This window comes from Salvelinus namaycush, chromosome 2, assembly GCF_016432855.1.
Source record: "Salvelinus namaycush isolate Seneca chromosome 2, SaNama_1.0, whole genome shotgun sequence".
NCBI classification, from domain to species: Eukaryota; Metazoa; Chordata; class Actinopteri; order Salmoniformes; family Salmonidae; genus Salvelinus; species Salvelinus namaycush.
Window position 1 is genome coordinate 14,338,417 of NC_052308.1, and position 25,477 is coordinate 14,363,893.

At 43.2% G+C, this 25,477-nt stretch overlaps 1 protein-coding gene across 1 annotated transcript in view; it reads right to left on the reverse strand.

The window, feature by feature from the left end:
- The window catches only part of LOC120059318 (FYVE, RhoGEF and PH domain-containing protein 5-like), an 80,364-nt gene that overhangs the window by 35,588 nt on the left and 19,299 nt on the right, over nt 1-25,477 (reverse strand). The window contains exons 3-6 of the mRNA XM_039008286.1: nt 17,291-17,408; nt 16,363-16,421; nt 14,280-14,310; nt 143-294 (exon numbers count right to left, since the gene is read on the reverse strand). Coding sequence (XP_038864214.1) covers nt 143-294; nt 14,280-14,310; nt 16,363-16,421; nt 17,291-17,408 — 360 coding nt within the window. The remainder of the gene's footprint in view (nt 1-142; nt 295-14,279; nt 14,311-16,362; nt 16,422-17,290; nt 17,409-25,477) is intronic.

The window sequence follows — 25,477 nt, forward strand, 5'->3', positions numbered from 1 at the left end:
TTTACAATCATTCTACTTGATGTGCTTGAATGCAAAACTCTCCAGGCTTTATTCTATGGAGATTACAAGTCTGTGGGTATTTATCTATGAGTGCATATAGACTGTCATATGCCCACTGTGTTTTATCTACTGTATGTCTCACCACTGTCTAATGCGTGCATCCAGCTCGGTGAGGATGTTGCTGTGGAGTATGTAGACCTCAGGGAGCGTGCCCAGTATCTCCCCCAGCCTCTGTTCCTCCACCACAGGTTCCCCATCCTGCCCCACCGCCTCCAACACTGCTGCCCTGAAGTCCTGCAGGAGAGGGAAGGGGGGGGGGGGGGGGGGGGGGAAAGGATAGAGGGAGAAGCAGAGGGGGGAGAATGAGGGGGAAAGGGGGAAGGAGGGAGAGAGGTAGTGGGGTGATGGGTCAGATTCTCCTAGAACTTAAAATTCTTCCTGTCCCCTAATCCAGTATCAACTTAGTCTGTGTTCCTCTGTGATCTCTGCCTGTCCAACCACTCAGGAAAAGGTGTGTTGGACCTGAGTTACATACCAGCTGTTGGGTTACATAATGACTTTGGTTGCTGATACATTGTTGACCACAACCCTACCATTGATAAACATACTGACATTACTTATATGTTCATAACAATGGTAAACCTTTAAAACGTGGTTGTGTCAGTGTGACCACAGAGGCTAAAACGCCAGTGGAGTTATGGCACTTTTCTAGGAGGGAATGCTCATGAGAAGGGTCATTTATCTACTCCAACAATTGGGGAAAACATGAAAGCTCACTAATCGATTTTAGGTGTCAAAATGCTTAACCAATATCAATTCTCCCTCCTGGTATGGTTGACTGGTAGCGAACACCATCTATAATATAAAGCCATAATGTGTCTACAAGGACAAGCGTCTGGACCTCATCAATTTCAGTTTTAGAACACTGCAGACATAAAACAAGTATGACACTTTACTTTAGCACCTCCCGTTCATCATCTACTATCGATCCCATCTGAGTTAGCATTCATCACTGCTGCTGTGAAGCAGACCTGCTACTTTATGTCCTGGCCGCCCGCTCCCCAGGGACGGACACTGTTGTCCCCACACAGGTCAGCAGCTTTACCCTCTACTTCTCTAATCTCCTTTCGGCCCCAGTGTATTGAATAAAGCCATACCATGTCAAATGACAGCATTAGACAGTTGGTTAAACAGCCAGTCAAGATTGGTCAAACCTGAGAGACACATTTTATAAAGACATCAAAAGTCAGGTCTGAGTAACATACTGTATATTCAACCTGTCATTGGGAAAGCCCTGGAGAAGAACACTCAGAGGCAGATCTTCACTTCCCATTTGGGGACAGTGTCTGGGAATTCTTTGTATTTGTGTTATTCCTTATCAAGCAATGGAACAATAGCCAGTATGTTTTCTTACAACTCTCACTGACGGTTTTCTTTTTCCCACACTGTGTGTGTGTGTGTGTGTGTGTGTGTGTGTGTGTGTGTGTGTGTGTGTGTGTGTGTGTGTGTGTGTGTGTGTGTGTGTGTGTGTGTGTGTGTGTGTGTAGGTGTGTGTTCCACACACTGTTCCAATCATGGATTCCTGAGTCAGGTCTGTTGGAGAGGGAACCCACTTTGGAATATCCCTTACCAATCTAAAAATGTCTCTCTACTGCGGTTCTAGCTTTAATAATTATTATAGACCAGTGTTGCTTTTATGCATTATGCAACAGAATTATGAAACATGGTTGAATGTCATGCCTGATAGGTGGGTATGAGCAGTGCTGCCTGTAGCGTTTTGGAGGCCCTAAGCGAGATTTCAAAGGTAATATCCTGCAATTTTATATGTTTTGCCATGAGGCGGAGAGAAAACATTTAAATTTTAAAGCAGATTTCCTGCAATTTACAAATTTTGCCATGATTTATGCCATGCTCATATGATATCCAGACCGGGCACCAGGATAAAGTGACTAAGCCGGCAGTTGAAATTGGTGAGGGAGAAATATTTTTAGGAGTTCTTGCATTGGAATTATATTGAATTCTACTTATATCACGCTATACCACTATAAACATAAAGTTCAAATCCTGAGACTCTAAGATCATAGAGTTATTTTGAAGTAACAGGTAGACTACAGATTTCACACCAATCTCCGATGCGTGGTATCAGCTTAAATAGACAGCTGTGATTTGGTGTGTCGCCCTCCAGTCCGGAGCCTCCAGAGTCGCCCTCCAGTCCGGAGCCTCCAGCGACGCCCTCCAGTCCGGAGCCTCCAGAGTCGCCATCCAGTCCGTAGCCTCCAGAGTCGCCCTCCAGTCCGTAGCCTCCAGAGTCGCCCTCCAGTCCGTAGCCTCCAGAGTCGCCCTCCAGTCCGGACCCTCCAGAGGCGCCCTCCAGTCCGGAGCTTCCAGAGGTGCCCTCCAGTCCGGAGCTTCCAGAGGTGCCCTCCAGTCCGGAGCTTCCAGAGGCGCCCTTCAGTCCGGGGCCCGCTACGAGGGTCCCCAGTCCGGGGTCGGCGGCAAGGGTCCCCGCTCTAGAGGGGCCACCTAAGTGGGCCAAGCCAGAGGTGGAGCGGGGTCTACGTCCCGCACCAGAGCCGCCACCGCTGAGAAATGCCCACCCTGACCCTCCCCTATAGGTTCAGGTTTTGCGGCCGGAGTCCGCACCTTTGGGAGGGGGGTACTGTCACGCCCTGACCTAGAGAGCTTTTTATGTCTCTATTTTGGTTTGGTCAGGGTGTGATTTGGGTGGGCATTCTATGTTCCTTTTTCTATGATTTGTATTTCTGTGTGTTTGGCCGGGTGTGGTTCTCAATCAAAGGCAGCTGTCTATCGTTGTCTCTGATTGAGAACCATACTTAGGTTGCCTTTTCCCACCTGTATTTGTGGGTAGTTGTCTATTTGTAGTTGCCTGTCAGCACTCATGTTTGTATAGTGTCACGGTTCGTTTGTTATTTTGTTAGTTTTTTTAGTGTTCGTTCGTTGAAATAAAGAAGAATGTATGCATCCCACGCTGCGCCTTGGTCCCCTCATTATGACGAACGTGACACCAATGCCTCGCAAAGAAGGGCATCTATGCAGACTTTGAATATCCCTTTGAGCATATTAAAGTTATGAATTACAATTTGTATGGTGTATCAATACACCCAGTCACTACAAAGTTACAGGTGTCCTTTCTAACTCAGTGACCGGAGAGGAAGGAAACTGCTCACGGATTTTACCATGAGGCCAATGGTGACTTTAAAACAGTTACAGAGTTTAATGGCTGTGATAGGAGAAAACATTGTAGTTACTCCACAATATTAACATAAATGACAAACGAAGGAAGCCTGTACTGAATAAAAAATATTCCAAAACATGCAACCTGTTTGCAATAAGGAACTAAAGTGAACTAAGAAATTAACTTTGTTGCCTAGTTACAGTTTTGACTTAAATTGGATTGAAAAGCTATGGCAAGACTTGAAAACGGCTGTCTAGCAATGATCAACAACCAACTTGACAGAGCTTGAAGAATTTTCAAAACAATAATGTGCAAATATTGCTTACAAGGCCTATTGGATTAGGCGTCCACTGTATTAACATTTTAAAAAGGAGGAGGAGGCAATTAGAATATTAGAATATTTTTTATAAAGATAAGCATTACATTTTTAGATTATAGGAGTAACTGATAGGCCAAAAACATTCTTCCACACCTCAAGTTAAACTGTCGGAATCAGTTGGAGCACCTGTGCGTGTAACAGCTTTCGTTGGTGGAAGGAGAGGAGGACCAAAATGCGGCGTGGTACGTATCCATAATATATTTTAATAGAATGAATACAAAATACAAAAAGAACAAGAGAATCAAAATGAAAACCGAAACAGTCCCGAATGGTGAAAACACTGAAACGGAAACAACCACCCACAACACACAATGGAAAACAGGCTACCTAAATATGGCTCCTAATCAGAGACAACGATAAACAGCTGCCTCTGATTGGGAACCACACCAGGCCAAACACATAGAAAACAAACAACCTAGAAAAAATAACATAGACAGCCCACCCCAACTCACGCCCTGACCAACCTAACACAAAGACATAAAAAAGAAACTAAGGTCAAAACGTGACAGTACCCCCCACCCCCCAAAGGTGCGGACTCCGGCCGCAAACCCTGAACCTATAGGGGAGGGTTTGGGTGGGCGTCTGTCCGCGGTGGCGGCTCTGGCCCGGGACGTGGACCCCACTCCACCATAGTCTTTGCCTGCTTAAGTGGCGCCTTTGGAGCGGCAACCCTCACCGCCGACCTTGGACTGGGGACCCTTGCAGCGGGCCCCGAATAGATGGGAGACTCCGGCAGTGCCGGACAGGCGGGAGACTCCAGCAGCGCCAGAGTGAAGGGCGGCTCCGGCAGCTCCTGACTGACAGGCGGCTCCGGCAGCTCCTGACTGACGGAAGACTCCGGCAGCTCCTGACAGACGGGTGGCTCCGGCAGCTCAGGACAAGAGGGAGACTCCGGCTGCTCCGGACAAGATGGAGACTCCGGCTGCTCCGGACAAGATGGAGACTCCGGCTGCTCCGGACAAGAGGGAGACTCCGGCTGCTCCGGACAGGAGGCTCCGGCTGCTCAGGACAGGAGGACGACGCTGGAGGCTCCGGACTAGAGGGCGTCGCTGGAGGCTCCAGACTAGAGGGCGACGCTGGAGGCTCCGGACTAGAGGGCGACGCTGGAGGCTCCGGACTAGAGGGCGTCGCTGGAGGCTCCGGACTAGAGGGCGTCGCTGGAGGCTCCGGACTAGAGAGCGTCGCTGGAGGCTCCGGACTAGAGGGTGTCGCTGGAGGCTCCGGACTGACGTCCTTCGTTGGAGGCCTCATGCCATGGATCCTCACCGGAGGCTTTGTGCAATGGATCCTCACTGGAGGCTTCGTGCCATGGATCCTCACAGGAGGCTTTGTGCCATGGATCATCACTGGAGGCTTCGTGCCATGGATTATCACTGGAGGCTTCTTGCCATGGATCATCACTGGAGGCTTCGTGCCATGGATTATCACTGGAGGCTTCGTGCCATGGATTATCACTGGAGGCTTCTTGCCATGGATTATCACTGGAGGCTTCGTGCCATGGATCATCACTGGAGGCTTCGTGCCATGGATCATCACTGGAGGCTTCGTTCCATGGATTATCACTGGAGGCTTCGTGCCATGGATCATCACTGGAGGCTTCTTGCCATGGATCACCACTGGATTGGAGAGACACACAGGAGGCCTTGCTCTGGGAGAAGGCACAGGACTCACCAGGCTGGGGAGACATGCAGGAGGGTTAGTGCTTAGCACAGACACAGAACTCACCAGGCTGGGGAGACATGCAGGAGGCCTTGTCCTTGGCCGAGGCACCGGATACACTGGACCGTGGAGGCGCACTGGCGGTCTCGAGCGCAGAGCTAGCACCACTTGTCCTGGCTGGATCCCCCCTGTAGCCCGGCAAATGCGAGGAGTTGGAACAGGCCGCACTGGGTTGTGCTGGCGAACTGGAGACACCGTGCGTAGGGCTGGTGCAGTATACCCCGGGCCGAGGAGACGCACTGGAGACCACATGCGCTGAGCCGGCATCATCCCTCCTGGCTCGATGCCCACTCTAGCCCGGCCGATTCGAGGAGTTGTGATGTAGCGCACCAGGCTATGCGTGCGCACTGGGGACACCTTGCGCTTCTCCGTATAACACGGTGCCTGCCCAGTCACTCTCTCGCCACGGTAAGCACGAGGAGTTGGCTCAGGTCTCCTACCTGAGTCCGCCAATCGACCCGTGTGCCCCCCCCCCCCCAAAATAAATTCTGGGGCTGCCTCTCGTGCCCGTTACCTCGCGCCAATTCCTCATAGTGGGGCCGCTCTGCTCTAGCTGCCTCCAGCTCCTCTTTCGGATGGCGATACTCCCCCGGCTGTGCCCAGGGTCCTTTGCCGTCCAAAATTTCCTCCCATGTCCAGGAGTCCAGAACCCTCTGCTCCTGGTTACCACGCTGCTTGGTCCTTTTCTGGTGGGTGGTTCTGTAACGGCTTTCGTTGGTGGAAGGAGAGGAGGACCAAAATGCGGCGTGGTACGTATCCATAATATATTTTAATAGAATGAATACAAAATACAAAAAGAACAAGAGAATCAAAATGAAAACCGAAACAGTCCCGAATGGTGAAAACACTGAAACGGAAACAACCACCCACAACACACAATGGAAAACAGGCTACCTAAATATGGCTCCCAATCAGAGACAACAATAAACAGCTGCCTCTGATTGGGAACCACACCAGGCCAAACACATAGAAAACAAACAACCTAGAAAAAAGAACATAGACTGCCCACCCCAACTCACGCCCTGACCAACCTAACACAAAGACATAAAAAAGAAACTAAGGTCAGAACGTGACAGTGTGCCCTGCCTTCATACCATAGGCTTGCAGTATGATCGGCTGGTAGCCACACCACAACAAACCTTCATAGAAGTTTCCCAACTTTTTTAGGGTAATATCAAAAGTAAGTCAAGCCATTGTTTATAGGGAAAATACAAGCAGGATATTATATTGCAGCAAACACAGCGTTACAGTTTGAACTTAATTTGGCCAAAGAAAATGGCCCAACAGAATGAAACAAAACACTTGCGAAATAGTTTGAACCTTCACAAAAGTTTTGAACACGCTATATTGCATCAATTACAAAGAAAAGATAGCGCTTAACGTACCCAACAAATGACAGCAATATGCTAAAGATATTATTTTACAAGAGGCCTACTAATAACCTATCTTAAACTAAATACAGACCACACAATTTAGGTCAGAAATAGGAGAGAACAAACTTAATTTAGCCTACAAAAAACGATTTAAAGAATACATAGGCCTACAATAATAACAATGATATACAATAATAATAATGATATAACCAATGATTATAAATACAAAAAAATAAAAAATGGCAAGTTCAAAAATTGCATCCTACTGAATAGCGAGTTGCACAATAGCCTGCTTTGGCCACACCAACATTCTTCTTATCTTTGTCCACTCCAATATTACAACTTTTCCATACGGAGGACATTCCCCTTGTAGCAGAGCTCCAGACTAACTGACTCCCCTGATGGCACTGGTGCCTTTACATGATTTGGTAGCACCAATGAGCCTATCAGATTATAAAGCCATTCACAGTACTTTAAAAAAAGTGTAATAGACTACTGAGATGGTTTTGAAGAAATAAGTTATTTCATCATCTTGTGATGTTGTGATTCAAAATATGTTAATGATTGTCATGCATTTTGGGTAGACAATTAAGCTATTGTTGTCACAAAGGTCCCTCTCCTTGTTCGGGTGGTGCTCGGCGGTAGACGTCACCGACCTTCTAGCCATCATTGATCCATTTTTCATTTTCCATCGGTTTTGTCTTGTCTTCCTACACACCTGGTTCCAATCCCATTCATTAAATGTTGTGTATTTAACTCTCTGTTTCCCCTCATGTCCTTGTCAGAGATTGTTTGTTGTATGTAGGTGTGTTATTTGTTCTGGTGTGCAACGGGTTTTGCACCCTATTATGTAATTTTTGTATACTTTGGTTTTCTGATTTTTTTTGAATGTTTATTAAACAGCTCCGTTTTTACCAAGTTCATTCTCCTGCGCCTGACTTCCCTGCCACCAGCATGCACCGCATTACAATTGTTGTTATATTTTACTGTTAAAACAGGGCTCCAGAATGTTCTGGGTTGTTTTTCCAATAGAGATGAATTTGCCTACATCTTTATGTGCTGTTATATAATAGGCTAATTTATTTTGGGCTAATTCCCCACCTGAGCAAGTGGAAACTCAAAACACATTAGCTAGATCACTAACTCTTAAGATAATACCCACTCATAGTGGGCATTTATTAATCTAACAGTGCATTTAATGTCCCAAAAAACATTGCAGATGTAGTCTACCGTCCAATGAAGCCTATGCACTCGCAATGGCCAATGCGCATTTTTTGCGCTCTGTCTATCAGCGCCATATCAAATATATTTGTAAAATAGTTGCTATTGAGCTCATAATTGAGAGTTGAGAAATAAAAAGCATACCTACAGACACCTGAGAACATCCTATCTGCATCTGTGACAACAGGATAGCTGTGTTTTCCAAGCAATTATATTTTTTTATGTTATACAGTCAGAACACTTTTCTTTCTCCCCGTTGCATCATAGTTTAACCTCCTAAAGAAATCGGAAGTTTTTAGTGAATGAATGTGCAGCCTGCACTGATGCAACCAATACATTTTTTTAAACTCCCACAGCCAGGTGTCAAAGGGTCACAAAATGTGACTAAATGGTCGCAGTCTGGAGCCCTGCCTTGTAGGGTTTTCACTATAGAGTACCACAATATGAGTCATAATACCCCTAAAACATAGCGGTCAAACAATCGTTTTTCCACCATTTACTTTTCCCATAGGCGTTTTTAAAAACACTTAAAATAAGGTCTGTGTTTCGTGTAGGCTTACCCTGGCGTGACGTTTTGATAACTGTGTAAATCTCTCTAGGACAAGGTGACTTTTATCAATATATTCGCCTGTATTTATAACCCCCAAAAATGTAAAGATAATTTGCTGCTAATGTGGCTATCATAAAGAACTACAAATGCCATGATAATATGGACGAGACTGCCAAATTGAGGCAACGGTAAGGATCTCTGTTTGGAGAAAATAACAAAAAAGGAAAATATTTAATTCGTTTACTCCAATTAGGGGAGTGTAACGGCTGTCTAATGCCTCCTCCTCGGACGAGGAGGAGGAGTAAGGGTCGGACCAAAACGCAGCGTTGTATGCAGACATAATGGAAATTTATTAAAGACAAGACAAACACGACAAACACTTTGAAAATACAAAACAACAAAACGACGTAGACAGACCTGAACTTGAGAACTTACATAAACACGAAGAACGCACGAACAGGAAAGACTAGCCAAACGAACGAACAGACGAAACAGTCCCGTGTGGTGCAACAGACACAGACACAGGAACAATCACCCACAAACAAACAGTGAGAACAGCCTACCTTAATATGGTTCTCAATCAGAGGAAACGTCAAACACCTGCCTCTAATTGAGAACCATATCAGGCAACACATTAACCCAACATAGAAACACATAACATAGACTACCCACCCCAATTCACGCCCTGACCAACTAAACACATACAAAAACAACAGAAAACAGGTCAGGAACGTGACAGAACCCCCCCCCTCAAGGTGCGAACTCCGGGCGCACCCCTAAAACTCAAGGGGAGGGTCTGGGTGGGCATCTGTCCGCGGTGGCGGCTCCGGCGCAGGACGAGGACACCACTCCACCATTGTCTTTGTCCCCCTCCTTAGCGTCCCTTGACTGGCTGGCGGCTCTGGCGGCTCCTGACTGGTGGAACGCTCTAGCTGCTCCTGTCTGGCGGACGGCTCTGAAGGCTCAGGACAGACGGGCGGCTTTGAAGGCTCAGTACAGACGGGAGGCTTTGAAGGCTCAGGACAGACGGGCAGTTCAGGCGGCGCTTGGCAGACGGACAGCTCAGACGGCGTTGGGCAGACGGGCAGTTCAGGCGCCGCTGGGCAGACGGCAGACTCTGGCCGGCTGAGGCGCACAGGACTCTGGAGACGCACAGGAGGCTTAGTGCGTGGTGTAGTGCGTGGTGTAGGCACTGGTGGTAATGGGCAGGAGACACGCACCATAGGGCTAGTGCGTGGAGGAGGAACAGGGCTCTGGAGACGCACAGGAGGCTTAGTGCGTGGTGCCGGAACTGGTGGTACCGGGCTGAAGACACGCACCATAGGGCTAGTGCGTGGAGGAGGAACAGGGCTCAGGAGACGCACAGGAAGCCTGGTGCGTGGTGTAAGCACTGGTGGTACTGGGCTGGGGCGGGGAGGTGGCGCCGGATATACCGGACCATGCAGGCGTACTGGCTCCCTTGAGCACTGAGCCTGCCCAACCTTACCTGGTTGTATGCTCCCCGTAGCCCGACCAGTGCGGGGAGGTGGAATAACCCACACTGGGCTATGTAGGCGAACCGGGGACACCATGCGTAAGGCTGGTGCCATGTAAGCCGGCCCGAGGAGACGCACTGGTGGCCAGATGCGTTGACATCCGGCTCAATACTCAATCTAGCCCTGCCAGTGCGGGGAGGTGGAATAACCCGCACCGGGCTATGCACACGTACAGGAGACACCGTGCGCTCTACCGCATAACACGGTGTCTGCCCGTACTCTCGCTCTCCACGGTAAGATCGGGGAGTTGGCGCAGGTCTCCTACCTGACTTCGCCACACTACCCTTTAGCCACCCCCCAAGAAATGTTTGGGCTTGACTAACAGGCTTCCTACCGCGTCGTCGTGCTGCCTCCATTCGCCGGTATCCCTCCTCACACTGCGCCAGAGAATCCCAGGCGGGCTCCGGCACTCTCCTTGGGTCGATCGCCCACCTGTCGATCTCCTCCCACGTAGTGTAGCCCAGATCCTTCTCCTGCTTCCGAGCTAGCTCCTCAAAACGCCGCCTCTCTGCTTTCGCTGCCTCCAGCTCAGCTTTGGGGCGGCGATATTCTCCTGGCTGTGCCCATGGACCTTTACCGTCCAATATTTCCTCCCATGTCCATGAATCCTGTGATCGCTGTTGCTTTCTCCCACGCCGCTTGGTCCTTTGTTGGTGGGTGATTCTGTAACGGCTGTCTAATGAGTAAGGGTCGGACCAAAACGCAGCATTGTATGCAGACATAATGGAAATTTATTAAAGACAAGACGAACACGACAAACACTTTGAAAATACAAAACAACAAAACGACGTAGACAGACCTGAACTTGAGAACTTACATAAACACGAAGAACGCACGAACAGGAAAGACTAGCCAAACGAACGAACAGACGAAACAGTCCCGTGTGGTGCAACAGACACAGACACAGGAACAATCACCCACAAACAAACAGTGAGAACAGCCTACCTTAATATGGTTCTCAATCAGAGGAAACGTCAAACACCTGCCTCTAATTGAGAACCATATCAGGCAACACATTAACCCAACATAGAAACACATAACATAGACTACCCACCCCAATTCACGCCCTGACCAACTAAACACATACAAAAACAACAGAAAACAGGTCAGGAACGTGACAGGGAGGGTGGCAGGGTTAAGGGAAAATAATAAAGAAGGAAAACACATTTAAAATATATATTAAACATAATATATATATTTATAAAAAATATATGGTGGATTGGAAATGATGCAGACAATTACACTGATAGAAGCCACAATCTATCTGCAATATTAACCTAAAAAAATATTATAATACAAAAATTATTATCTCTGGGTTAATTATCTAATGTTAGTTACATTTTGTAATTGATAGATTGGCTAAATTTCTTTAAACTGAAAATTATTTGAACTGTCTTGTGCAAGTTTTAAGTGTACACAATACCTGTTAGCTAAGATGTTTGCTAGACATGACATACAGGAGATTGCAGGGATTTGTAGTCTTGCATGATGTCTACTTTGATGCTAATTAGCATTTCAAAATCTGAGAGTAAATAGAGCCGAATATATTGATAAAAGTCACCTTGTCCGAGAGATTTAAATGGTTATTAAAATGTCATGCCAGGGTAAGCCTACACAGCCCTCATTTTAAGTATTTCTAAAATTCCCCATGGAAAAAATGATTGGTACCATTTTCCTGTTTGACCACTAGGTTTTTGGGGTATTATGACACCTCCATTGTGGGGCCCTAATGGCATACTCTCTAACTTTCTTTTTACTTCAATGAAAAAGGCATCCATCTTAGAAATCAACAGTAGCCTAGGTCAAGGCTCCTCTCTCACGTTCTCTCTCTCCTCAGCAGCAGGGCAGCCCCCAACAATTTGGCCGGCAACAATTTTATTTATCGGCTTTTCATTTATTTTATCGGCCAAAAGCTGGCGATTAGCGGCTAACGGAAACCCTGCGCCCCAGTGGCATTCCATAGCCCCCCTACACACATCGCAGAGAGTTCTGTCCATTGTGCTGATACAGCGCAGATACAGATTTTATGCCAACCTGTCACTCACACATTTTTCAAACAAGAAAAATAGAATTTGCGCCGAATACAACAGATGTAGACCTTACAGTGAAATGCTTACTTATGAGCCCCTAACCAACAATGCAGTTAAAAAAAATATGGATAAGAAATAAAAGTAACAAGTAATTAAAGAGCAGCAGTAAAATAACAATTAAACAAGCTGAGTAATACATTTCCTATTTTTATATTGGAACATAAAATTAAATCGGATTGGGCACACGTTTCAACTGAGGGGACTAAGCCCCCTTTTGCCCCCTTGTGGAGCCGGGTACAATGATATCTATGTGAGAGTGACTAACAAAATCAATGTGGAGGTCAGGGCCCCCGGGCACATGCTGTCACGTTCTGACCTTAGTTCCTTTTTTATGTCTTTGTGTTAGGTTGGTCAGGGCGTGAGTTGGGGTGGGTAGTCTATGTTCTTTTTTCTATGTTGTTATATTTCTGTGTTTGGCCTGGTATGGTTCTCAATCAGTGGCAGCTGTCGATTGTTGTCTCTGATTGAGAATCATACTTAGGTAGCCTGTTTTCCCCATTTTGGTTGTGGGTGTTTATTTTCTGTGTAGTGTCTGTTCACCTTGCAGAACTGTTTCATTTTCTCCTCGTTGTTATTTTGTGTAGTGTTCAGTTTTCAATTAAATTATGAAGAACACTTACCACGCTGCAATTTGGTCCTCTTCTCCTTCACCAGACGAGAATCGTTACACATGCCCTGTGTGCTTAGTGGATAATTTGGTGATAATTAGGCCTACAAGGTTTAGATAGCTGGCTAGACTACCTTATTTATCAATCAAAAAATGTTCATCTGAGATAATTGAGCGACTGTCAGTGACTGACATAAAAAGAGGAGGCCTGCCAATGCATTACCAAATTTCAAAATTACACTTTGTGTACTCTGCTTTTCTAACTCAACAGTAAGTTTAGTTTATTTGGTCAGGGGCCCCCTAGCTGCCACAGGACCCCACACGCAGTGCGTAGTCTGCCTATAGGAAGAGGAGGCTCTGGGTATGAGGGACAAGTAGCTTAAATAATAACATTATTGTGAAGGTAAAAACCCAAGGTTAAACTACCTGCGTTCAGTATTCAAAAACATGGGAAGTGTGCAGGATTAAGAATAAATGAAAAAACATAAAGGAAATAAGAATGCTCATGATCTTTACATGAAAGACTCATAACAAAGAAACAAAAAAATCCAATAAATATCATTATGTCTACACTATAGTATCTAAATAACAAACCAAGTATAATAATGATATGAAGTACGATCATTATAGTGGAGGGTATATGTATCACTCAGCTTGTTTAATTGGATCAAATTGCATAGACTACAGCTTTCAAATGAAACAATCTTAAATCATGGGTCTATACCTAACTAACTAATTCAGGTTGTGCCTTTGCTCAAGGGTATCCAGTATGAATGATGAGGTTCCTTGGATTCAACCTGTCAGGTTCTAACTATCCAAGTAACCACACACCAGCTATACATACAACATTCTTCTGAGAACAAAATGGGTTCAAATTAATTATTCAGAGTACCACATTCAATCTATCCTAAATGTGAAGGTTGAGCTGCAGTGCCTTACTGGGACATGTCCATCTTTCAGCCATCCCTGATGGGATCTGGACTGCACACTTACTCTGACAGGCAGAACAGAAGAATGGAGAGGAATGACAACTTCTGGGTTTGATGCATCACTGACCTCTGGGAATCAATAGTTCAACCCTTTGTTCTCCTCACTGCACTGCCCTCATTCAAAATGTCTCCTTCTGCTGTATTTCCTGCCCAGGGCCACTTGTACAAAGAACCAATCCCCTTGCCAACTTGTACCAACATTTTTATTGAAGAGTTGAAGTTACAATAGGCATAACTGAATAAAAGGTTGACCTATTCCTGACCTTTGTCAGGTACCCTGGTGTCAACGAATTTGGTTGTGCCTGAGCGCTTGTGCAAGGACATCCAAAACAAAGCCTGGTGCGTACGTTTCTGCGTCATCCTCTGGCTGACTACCCCTGGGCTGACCAGTCTAAGTTGTCAAGGCGAGGAAGTCAACCTAGCTGGAACAACACTGATAAACCTGAGCACAGTGCAGGCTGACAGCTGGAGAGAACCACCACAAACCAAAGAGCAGACACACAGGAAGTGATGTTATCAATGTCTTTTGGGACCTTTAATTGTAGTATTCAGAGGGCTTTTTCCAGAATACATTCTAGTCTGTTCACTGACAGTGATGTTGATCAGTTTGTTTATCTTACCTCTTGAAGGAGCTTGAGGGCCTTTACATGTCTGAAAAACAACAAGAGAGAGTTAGTGATATTGTATTGTCAGCTTGAATGGGAATCCATTCACACATCCACTCAGACATAGTAGGAGATTGTAACAAGATATAAAAGAACAAGGTACCAAGTCTTTCCCATGATTTACATGCACTGAACAAAAATAGAAACGCAACATGTAAAGTGTTGGTCCCATGTTTCATGAGCTGAAATAAAAGATCCCAGAAATGTCTCTCAAATGTTGTGCACAAATTTGTTTACATCCCTGTTAGTGAGCATTTCTCCTTTGCCAAGATAATCCATCCACCTGATTTACTTATATGAACTTTAACTCAGTAACATCTTGAAATTGTTGCATGTTGTATTTATATTTTTGTTCAGTATAGTAAAAAGATTACCATTATTACATTTCAAGTATCAATGCGCATCCACTGTCCTGCTGCCCAGCCAGGCATGCATAAACTTAATATAAACTTAAAAATATCTCGACATGAATTGGTTTGGTAGAGCGGGGGTTATATAAGCCGTGTGTCTGCCTATCCCTGTGCAACATGAAGCATTATTATATATATTTTTGCAATCTCCACTGTGGCACGCATATGAACTTCACTAGACTGACAGCTTCTCTGATCCAGGCGAATTCACTTATCAGGATCATTATAATGGATATATCCAAAGAATTGGTAATAAAAACAAAGGTAAAACAAATGAATATGCACATAGTTTGCTGTCACTTCAGGTGATTGATGTGATCGGGTGTTAGCTTTAGTTGGCTAGCATAACAATGTTAGCCTAGCTATCCTCCATAGCTATCTTATTTTTTAATTTTTTATTTCACCTTTATTTAACCAGGTAGTCTAGTTGAGAACAAGTTCTCATTTGCAACTGCGACCTGGCCAAGATAAAGCAAAGCAGTTCGACACAAACAACAACACAGAGTTACACATCAAATCAAATCAAATTGATTTATATAGCCCTTCTTACATCAGCTGATATCTCAAAGTGCTGTACAGAAACCCATCCTAAAACACATGGAATAAACAAACATACAGTCAATAATACAGTAGAATTGACTCGACCATCAACTGGTTGTTGCCTATTTATAAATGATTTATTAAATCATTATTTGAAGAAGTTCTTGTTGCCTATTTATATTTATTAAATGATTATTGAGTGAATTTCATGTCTCTCGTCATCATTGACCCTCTGGTAGCTAGCTACATGCCAATGTAGTTAGCATAACAAAGCATAACAAAGTGGAATGAATAGAATGAAAGACTGGGTCAAATTGGCAAGTGAGAGGCTTTGAAGCCCCCAGCCAGCCATATTGGTACTACCCAGTAGGAGCAGTTCGCCATAGGAATTCATGGAATTCTACAGTATTTCAATTCATCTTTAAAGGACAAAATTACATGTGTTTAAGTATTTTGTTGTTGTAGTGGGGACAGTAATATGAGAACTTCCAGGAAAAACAAATATTTGTACGTTTAGCACACATAATACAATTTAAAAGTATGCATTAAGGTGTCTGTAATATAATAAATGTGGCAAAAATATGAATAAATGCATTTCTATAGTTTCCTAAATATTTTTTACAATGGTGGGGGAGTGTCAAGATAGATCATTGGTCAAAACATGATAATAGAATAAATGACCAGCCTGTTTTGTTAGCAACTTCAGAATTAACAATTTGCTTTTGCCTGGGCTATTTCGCCTGTTGGAAGGAAGAAATAAAACACATTTACTATATGTTGGCAACCATTTTATAAAATAAATAAGGCCCTCCTAAGGGCCGTTACCCGGCTCTCGGCTTCGCTTCGGACCTAAGAACAGTCCTTAGTTGGGAGTTATCACACAATAATCCCCGGGTTCTCATGCTTTATGGTTTAAATATAATTGTCTATCAGTTTGGGTTGCTGTGGATGCTGCTCAATGAATTTGTGAAAACAGTGATGAAGAGGACAGAGAGGGAAGAGAGGAGAGAAAGAGAGAGAACAAGAGAGGTGGTGAATGGCCTGACTAAAGCAGGGAGGATTTTGAATCCATTAAAAGAGATACTCACAGTCTCTCAGAATCCACCAGCTCTTTGGCGACGTAGAAGGCTCTGGATCGCCCATCAATCTGCGTGACAGAAGGGAAAGTAGCATGAGATGAATGAACAGAGCTGATGTTGAAAGGCTCTATGTGTGCACTTATTCCTGTGAAACATAAATAGCAACAGCTACGTGGGGAACAGGAGATTGAGGAAAAGCAAATTCAGATTGTTTTAGATTTTCTGCTGTCAAAATAAGACTGATTATTTCATTAGTGTGGAGCATAGACGAGAAAGCTTTTCAAATACATAGGTTTAAATTCAGATGCATTATGTATGAGAGGCTGACTGGCTGTGTTCGTGGCGACAACAATGCTCCCCATTGATTTAGAGGGTAATCACTAGCCTCTAAACCTCAAGGACCTAAAATAAACATGAACACATTTTAGGGAATTATGGCCATTAGTCTTACTCTTCTAGTTTTTTACTAAACCAGAACCGCGTACAAATATAACCGTACTAGTATGTTGATCCTCACTTCCTTAGAATGTGACCAAACCCCACTTTCATCCAGAGAACTGTTGCTGGGACTGGCTCAACTATTTCTCTCCTTTTGATGAAAAATAAAACAAGGAAGTGTGAGTCACGTGGACAGAGCCAGGCTGATATTATTGTGGCAGAGGGATGGGGTGGAGTCCATCTCTGGGCTGCTATAAAATGGCTGATGGAATAGAAAGAAGGAGGAACCTGGAGTTTGTACAGAAAGTGATACATATCATTGAATATGGTAGCCAAGTTAAATATTATTTTGTGGATAATACAAGTAAAGGTCATCCATCTTCGAAAAATTCACTCAGAACCGTTTTATTCCCAAATCTTTGAAGATCTGTGAAACCTGTGACTTAATATATGTTCATAAAATTACATAGTCTATTGTCTTTCCTGCTAGATGTCTCACCTGTTTGTCGTAGCCATGCTCCACTCCTCCCTCCTCCTCCTCTGAGGTACGTCCATGGTCCTCCTCAGCTGAGAGCCCTGCTGGAGTATGGTTCACTGGGAAAGGCTCAGTGTAGGCACTGCAACACCAGGGAGAGAAGAGGGACATAAAGTTTTACTATAGACGCTGCAAGAGTGCAAAGAATACAGTCAAATGTGCTCTTAATTTTTCAATGCACCGCTCCTCCTGCCCTTGCATGTAATATCCTCTCAGCTGTGTGAGTTTGCGTTTGAGTGTGTGTGTGTGTGTGTGTCTATGTCCTACAGTAGTACTATGGATGACGGGAGCCAGATTGCAGGGGCATTAATAGCATGAGAAGAAGTGTCTGCTTTGGGATCCTGCTGTGAACAGGTTCATCACAGAGAGACAGACCAGAGGGACACACACACACATGCGCGTACGCACGGTACATAATCCAATTTAATTATATTACTCAGTCTGCAAACCAGAATTTGTAAGATCCTGGTCGAATTAAACAGACGGAGGCCCAGCTAAAATAGTCAAAAAGGTTTATTCACGGGAACGTTCTGAAGTCAAGAATACAAAACAATTCATTTTATACTGACTTCCCACGCACACACATCCACACAAACATACGCACACAATGTCCTGCTACGCACACACATTCACACTAACAGACACACACAATGGCCTGCTACGCACACACGGTCTCACTACCCAGCCGACAGAGATTAGGGAGACCTTGTCCTTGAGACGTACTCCCCGTTCTCTCCCAAATCTCTAGTCAGGTCGGCACCGAGCTCAGACAGTCTGTGTTTAAAATACCATAAAGACATATTGTTTTACCCTAATTCTGACTAGGACTACACATTTATTGATTATGAATTTATACATTCTAATCAATTCCATACAATTATATGTTTCAGGGCGGAATATTCTAATCATTCAATTAACAGATCATTCTCAACTAACAACTGCATATCTAACCTCTCAGCTTCTGAGTACCAAATGTTAAAAGAGTTCCCAGCTGGAATTCATATTCACTGAGACACAGTCATCCTTAATTTGGGCCACACCACAATGTAGGCTCTCACACTGGTGCTATTGGCTGGGCTGGAGGAGGTCTCTAGAAGACATTACTCATCTGTGACCTCCCTCTATCCCCATGTGGGGCCAAGTCACAGTGATGGTGAGTAGACCAGAGGGGAGGGTCTATGCACCTTTGAATCCTATGAGCTCATAGTTACTGTATTTAAAATAGAGGGAGTCCCTTATACATTTTCTTGTGACCACTGCTTCAGTTTTTGCACTGCGTCATACCAGTGTTAAATCACCATCCTCAGCTTCTCCAACAATAGGATCTCTCTTTGAATAGTAGGCCTACTCTCTCTCCCAGTGTCTGGACTAAAGAGTCATTTCCTGCACAACCTCTATTTTATGAAGCACAAATTATTTATTTTCATGATCTATTTTCACATTTAAATTCAAATATGTTTCCCTGATTCCATATGACATGTGTCTACTGTGGTGCAGATTGTGCCCAAGACACATCTCTCCATAGTGCGCTCTCCTGCCAAATGAGAGCGTTTTGTTTTTGCATTGAACATGTTAGATGTTGTTTTCCCAAGTTAAACTACATACACATGAACATTTGCAAGACTCTATCTATCAAGTGTATTTTCTTTTCTGATAGTTCTTGGAGCGTCTCGTCTGTTTCTAATGTTCTGTTCCTGTATAACGTTCTAGGCTACAGTATGTGAACTACCTGGATGTCACTATTATGCATCGACTGTGAATTGTGAATAAAATGGTGTTTCCTTTGTGAACGGATTCTGATTAAGATCATGTCTGCTTATTATTATACACTGACTATACCAAAAATTAGGAACACATTCCTAATATTCAGTTGCACCCCTGCCTTTTTCCCTCAGAACAGCCTCAATTCGTCGGGTCATGAACTCTACAAGGTGTTGAAAGCGTTCCACAGGGCTGCTGGCCCATGTTGACTCCAATGCTTCCCACAGTTGTGTCAAGTTGGCTGGATGTCCTTTGGGTGGTGTACCATTCTTGATACACACAGGAAACTGTTGAGTGTGAAAAACCCAGCAGCGTTGCAGTTCTTGACACAAACCGGTGCGCCTGGCACCTACTACCATACCCCGTTCAAAGGCACAAAAATCTTATGTCTTGCCCATTCACCCTCTGAATGGCACACATACACAATCCATGTCTCAATTGTTTCAAGGCTTAAAATTCATTATTTTATCTGTCTCCTCCCCTTCATCTACACTGAGTGAAGTGGATTTAACAAGTGACATCAATAAGAGATCATAGCTTTCACCTGGTCAGTCTATATCATGAAAAGAGCAGGTGTTATTTTTATTTAACTAGGCAAGTCAGTTAAGAACAAATTCTTATTTACAATGATGGCCTAGGAACAGTGGGTTAACTACCTTGTTCAGGAGCAGAACGACAGATTTTTACCTTGTCAGCTCAGGGATTTGATCTAGCAACTGTTCAGTTACTGACCCAACGCTCTAACCACTAGGCTACCTGCCTTCTTAAGGCTAGGGGGCAGTATTTTCGTTTTTGGCTAAAAAACGTACCCATATGAAACTGCCTATTTCTCAGCCCCCGAAACTAGAATATGCATATAATTGTCAGATTAGGATAGAAAACACTCTAAAGTTTCCAAAACTGACAAAATTTTGTCTGTGAGTTTAACAGAACTGATATTGCAAGCGAAAACCTGAGGAAAATCCAATCAGGAAGTGCCACTTTCTTTGAAACCTCTCTGTTCTTATGCATCCCTATTACCCATTGAAAGGGATATCAACCAGATTCCTTTTTCTATGGCTTCCCTAAGGTTTCAACAGCCTTTAGACATAGTTTCAGGCTTTTATTTTGAAAAATTAGCGAGAACCATCACATTGTGTAAGTGGATAGGTGGGGGCTCTCAGAGTGAGTTGTGCGCAACAGAGAAATGCAGCCATTGTTACTCCCGGTCCTAGTGAAAAACCAACACTCCCGGTTGATATATTATCGAATAGATATTTTAAAAACAACCTGAGGATTGATTATAAAAAACGTTTGACATGTTTCTGTGGACATTATGGATATTATCTGGAATTTTTGTCTGCGTTGTCGTGAACGCTTTTTCCTGTGGATTTCTCAGCATAACGCGCGAAACGAACTGAGGTATTTGGATATAAAAATATCTTTATGGAACAAAAGGAACATTTGTTGTCTAACTGGGAGTCTCGTGAGTGAAAACATCCGAAGATCATCAAAGGTAAACTATTAATTTGATTGCTTTTCTGATTTTCGTGACCAAGTTACCTGATGCTAAGTGTACTTAATGTTTTGTCCAGCGATTGATAAACTTACACAAACGCTTGTATTGCTTTCGCTGTAAAGCATAATTTCAAAATCTGAGACGACAGGTGGATTAACAAAAGGCTAAGCTGTGTTTTGCAATATTGCACTTGTGATTTCATGAATATTAATATTTTCTAGTAATATTATTTGACTGTGGCGCTATGCTATGCTATGCTATTCAGCGTTGCTGATGACAATTATCCCGGATCCGGGATGGGTTGTTCAGAAAGGTTAACGTTTAGTATACTCAGTGCACAAATGTAATGACTTTGGAACATTTGGAACATGCCTTTTACATTGATTATCAGTTAAGCGATTAATTGTAATTTTGACAGTGGTTTCTCCCAGGAAGGGGCTTGTGATTTTATGCGCCTGTTTTGATCTTCATCGACAGATTATGTTCGGTAAATGTGAAGGGAGGCTGACGTGAGCCTGGTATACCCAACCTGAGTCTCAAGGAAGTAGACAGGTTTGTCTGCTCCAAGGTATTTTGTTTTGCATTTAAGTATTTTTGAGAAGTTTGTAAAAGTATATTTTTAATTATTTGTAAATATTGCCAATTGGATCTGTGCACCACCATCTTCTACTGTAAGTAAAAGCACAACTTCTGCACAGCAACCTGCCTGCCTGCCTCCAGCAGCACTTCTTCCCATTTACGACTGTTCAAGACAAGGCCCTATTTTACCAACACCAGAGTTCATCACAATCCTCAGATTCTCCAATAATATCTCACTCTTTGAATAGTACTGTACTCTCTCTCCCAGTGTCTAGGCACACAGGACATCATTGTACTCATAAAGCAATCAAGTACTATAGAGCTCCATTAATGACAATATACATAAACCCCTACAGAAAAGTTAGATTGAAACATTTGCCTTTTACTGCTTACTAACGATAATTTCAAGAGTTAACTCCTGCTCAACCACTGCTTTAATAGGAAGCCCAATGGTTTCTTATTAGATATCTATTCCACATTTAAAATTCTATGTTTCCCTGGTTCCATATGCAATACATGTCCTCATTACACTGTATATAATTTTGCCATCAGGAAAACTGGCAATACGAACAATACTTTAAAGACTTTAAAATGCTCATTACACAGCAATATAATTATGCAGGCAATATCTTTGACTTTGCAATCAGTGTCTTCCTTAATACCTGGGAGTTAAATCTACTGTGACAAATTCAGAAGAGCATGCAGAGATTTTCTATTAAAAGACCTGCGTACATGTCCCCATTTTCCAAGGATTTGATGGGGTATGTACAGTTGAAGTCGAAAGTTTTACATACACTTAGGTTGGAGTCATTAAAATTAGTTTTTCAACCACTCCACAAATTTCCTGTTAACAAACTATAGTTTTGGCAAGTCGTTTAGGACATCTACTTTGTGCATGACACAAGTCATTTTTCCAACAATTGTTTAGAGACAGATTATTTCACTTATAATTCACTGTATCACAATTCCAGTGGGTCAGAAGTTTACATACACTAAGTTGACTGTGCCTTTAAACAGCTTGGAAAATTCCAGAAAATGATGTCATGACTTTAAGCTTCTAATAGGCTAATTGACATCATTTGAGTCAATTGGAGGTGTACCTGTGGATGTATTTCAAGGCCTACCTTCAAACTCAGTGCCTCTTTGCTTGACATCATGGGAAAAGCAAAAGAAATCAGTTAAGATCCCAGAACATTATGAAACATTTTTTTAGTCCTCCATAAGTCTGGTTCATCCTTGGGAGCAATTTCCAAACGCCTGAAGGTACCACGTTCATGTGTACAAACAATAGTACGCAAGTATAAACACCATGGGACCACACACTCGTCATACCGCTCAGGAAGGAGACTCGTTCTGTCTCCTAGAGATGAACGTACTTTGGTGTGAAAAGCGCAAATCAATCCCAGAACAACAGCAAAGGACCTTGTGAAGATGCTGGAGGAAACAGGTACAAAAGTATCTATACCCACAGTAAAACGAGTCCTATATCGACATAACCTGAAAGGCCGCTCAGCAAGGAAGAAGCCACTGCTCCAAAACCGGCATAAAAAAAGCCAGACTACGGTTTGCAACTGCACATGGGGACAAAGATCATACTTTTTGGAGAAATGTCCTCTGGTCTGATGAAACAAAAATAGAACTGTTTGGCCATAATGACCATCGTTATATTTGGAGGAAAAAGGGGATGCTTGCAAGCCGAAGAACACCATCCCAACCGTGAAGCACGGGGTTGGCAGCATCATGTTGTGGGGGTGCTTTGCTGCAGGAGGGACTGGTGCACTTCACAAAATAGATGGCATCATGAGGGATGAAAATTATGTGGATATATTGAAGCAACATCTCAATACATCAGTCAGGAAGTTAAAGCTTGGTTGCAAATCGGTCTTCCAAATGGACAATGACCCCAAGCATACTTCCAAAGTTGTGGCAAAATGGCCGTCCTGCTAGTGGGACAACTTCTGGTGAAACTGGAGGGCGCACAATTCAAATAAATAATAATAAAAATTATGGATATTAAACATTTAGGTACATACAAGTGTCTTATATCGGTTGAAAGCTTAAATTATTGTTAATCTAACTGCACTGTCCAATTTACAGTAGCCATTACAGCGAAAGCATTTCATGCGATTGTTTTAGGACGGCGCCCCACATCAAAATATTTTTCCACCGGCATAGGTTTCATAAATTCACAAATAGCGATTAAATATTCACTTACTTTTTGAAAATCTTCCTCTGATTTGTCATCCAAAGGGTCCCGACTATAACAAGTCGTTTTGTTTGATAAAATCCTTCTTTATATGCCAAAAAGTCTGTTTATTTGGCGCCATCGATTTGAGTAATCCACTCGTTCAACATGCAAAGAAAGGAATCCGAAAATCTACCTCTAAACTTTGTTTCAACAAGTCAAAATACATTTCTATTTACTCCTCAGATACCCTAAAATATTTCTTATGGAAAGAAGTATGTTCAATAGGAAACCGATTTTAGCAGGTGCGTCTTGTCTTCATCGTGCGCCCAAACACGAATTTCCAAGACTGTGTCCATGTACTAATACTCATATTTCTTATTCGTTTTGGAAGTTACAAGCCTGAAACCTTGAACATAGACTGCTGACACCCTGTGGAAGCCATAGGAATTGCACTGGGAGCTAGAATTCAGTATGCCCCTATACTTTCCATTGTAAGAGCTTGGTCTCTCCAAAAAAAACATTTCTGGTTGGTTTTTCTTTGGATTTTCTCCTACCATATCTATTGTGTTACAATCTTTCCTACATTATTTGAACATTTCTACAAACTTCAAAGTGATTTCTTTGCAATGGTACCAATTATATGCATATCCTGGCTTCAGGGCCTGAGCAATAGGCAGTTTACTTTGGGCATGTCAGTCAGGCAGATATTTAGAAAAAAGGTGCCTAGCCCTAAGAAGTTTTAAGGACAACAATAAGGACAACACCAGCTCTGTCAGGAGGAATGGGACAAAATTGGGAGAAATGGGACAAAATTCACCCAACTTATTGTGGGAAGCTTGTGAAAGGCTACCCGAAACGTTTGACCCAAGTTAAACAATTTAAAGGCAATGCTACCAAATACTAAATGAGTGTATGTAAACTTCTGACCCACTGGTAATGTGATGAAAGAAATAAAAGCTGAAATAAGTAATTCTCTCTACTATTATTCTGACATTTCACGTTCTTAAAATAACGTGGTGATCCTAACTGACCCAAGACAGGGAATTTTTACTCGGATTAAATGTCAGGAATTGTGAAAAACTGAGTTTAAATGTATTTGGCTAGGCTAAGGTGTATGTAAACTTCCGACTTCAACTGTAATATGTAATTCAATTGGGCTAAACATTGAGCATTTAAATATGTATTCTGTGCATTCACAGGTCAGGTGCTATTCTGTACTCGTAATTGTGCTATTAAAGAAAACAGGAAAAGTTGAAATAGTGTCATTAGTTGACTCAACAAGGGAAATGTAAACGCAGATGGGGATATAAAGACACAAGAACAGTTTTAATTGTTTTGTTCTGCTTATGTTGATCATTATGTTTGACTTATGGCTGTTACTCTGCTAGATGTCTGACAGTGTTGTATGAGGTGGCATGCTAAGATCCTGGCCCCTGACCGTGACTGCCATGATAGAGCATCCACACAAACAACAGAAGAGCATCTGAGAGGCTATTTGTCTTTTGAGTGGGGCCTGTGTCATGTCATACTGTGAGCACCCTGTTTAAATTGTCAAGACTGGATCCCACTTGCTCTTTACATTAGGGTAAATCAGAGGTGGCACCACAGGTCCCAGAGTGGTGTGGCAACAGAAACAATTCTGGGGCCGGTAGTTTTTGCTGATCTGGTAACCTAACCAGGTAAAACTCTGGACCTTATAGAGTATGACGTCAATTATCTGTTGTAAAACATTTTAATATGTGTCACGTTCCTGACCGGTTTTCTGTTATTTTGTATGTGTTTGACGGTCAGGGCGTGAGTTTGGGTGGGTAGTCTATGTTATGTGTTTCTATGTTTGTTAAAGGGTGACCTGATATGGTTCTCAATTAGAGGCAGGTGGTTTTCATTTCCTCTGATTGAGAGCCATATTAAGGTAGGTGTTTTCACATTGATTGTTGTGGGTGGTTGTCTCCTGTGTCTGTGTATGTTGCGCCACACGGGACTGTTTCGGTTTGTTTGTTCGTTCGTTTTGTGTAGTCTGTTTTTCCTGTTCGTGCGTTCTTCGTTACATGTAAGTTCTTACGTTCAGGTCAGTCTACATTCGTTTTGTTATTTTGTTTAGTATCAAGTATAGTTCGTTTTTTGT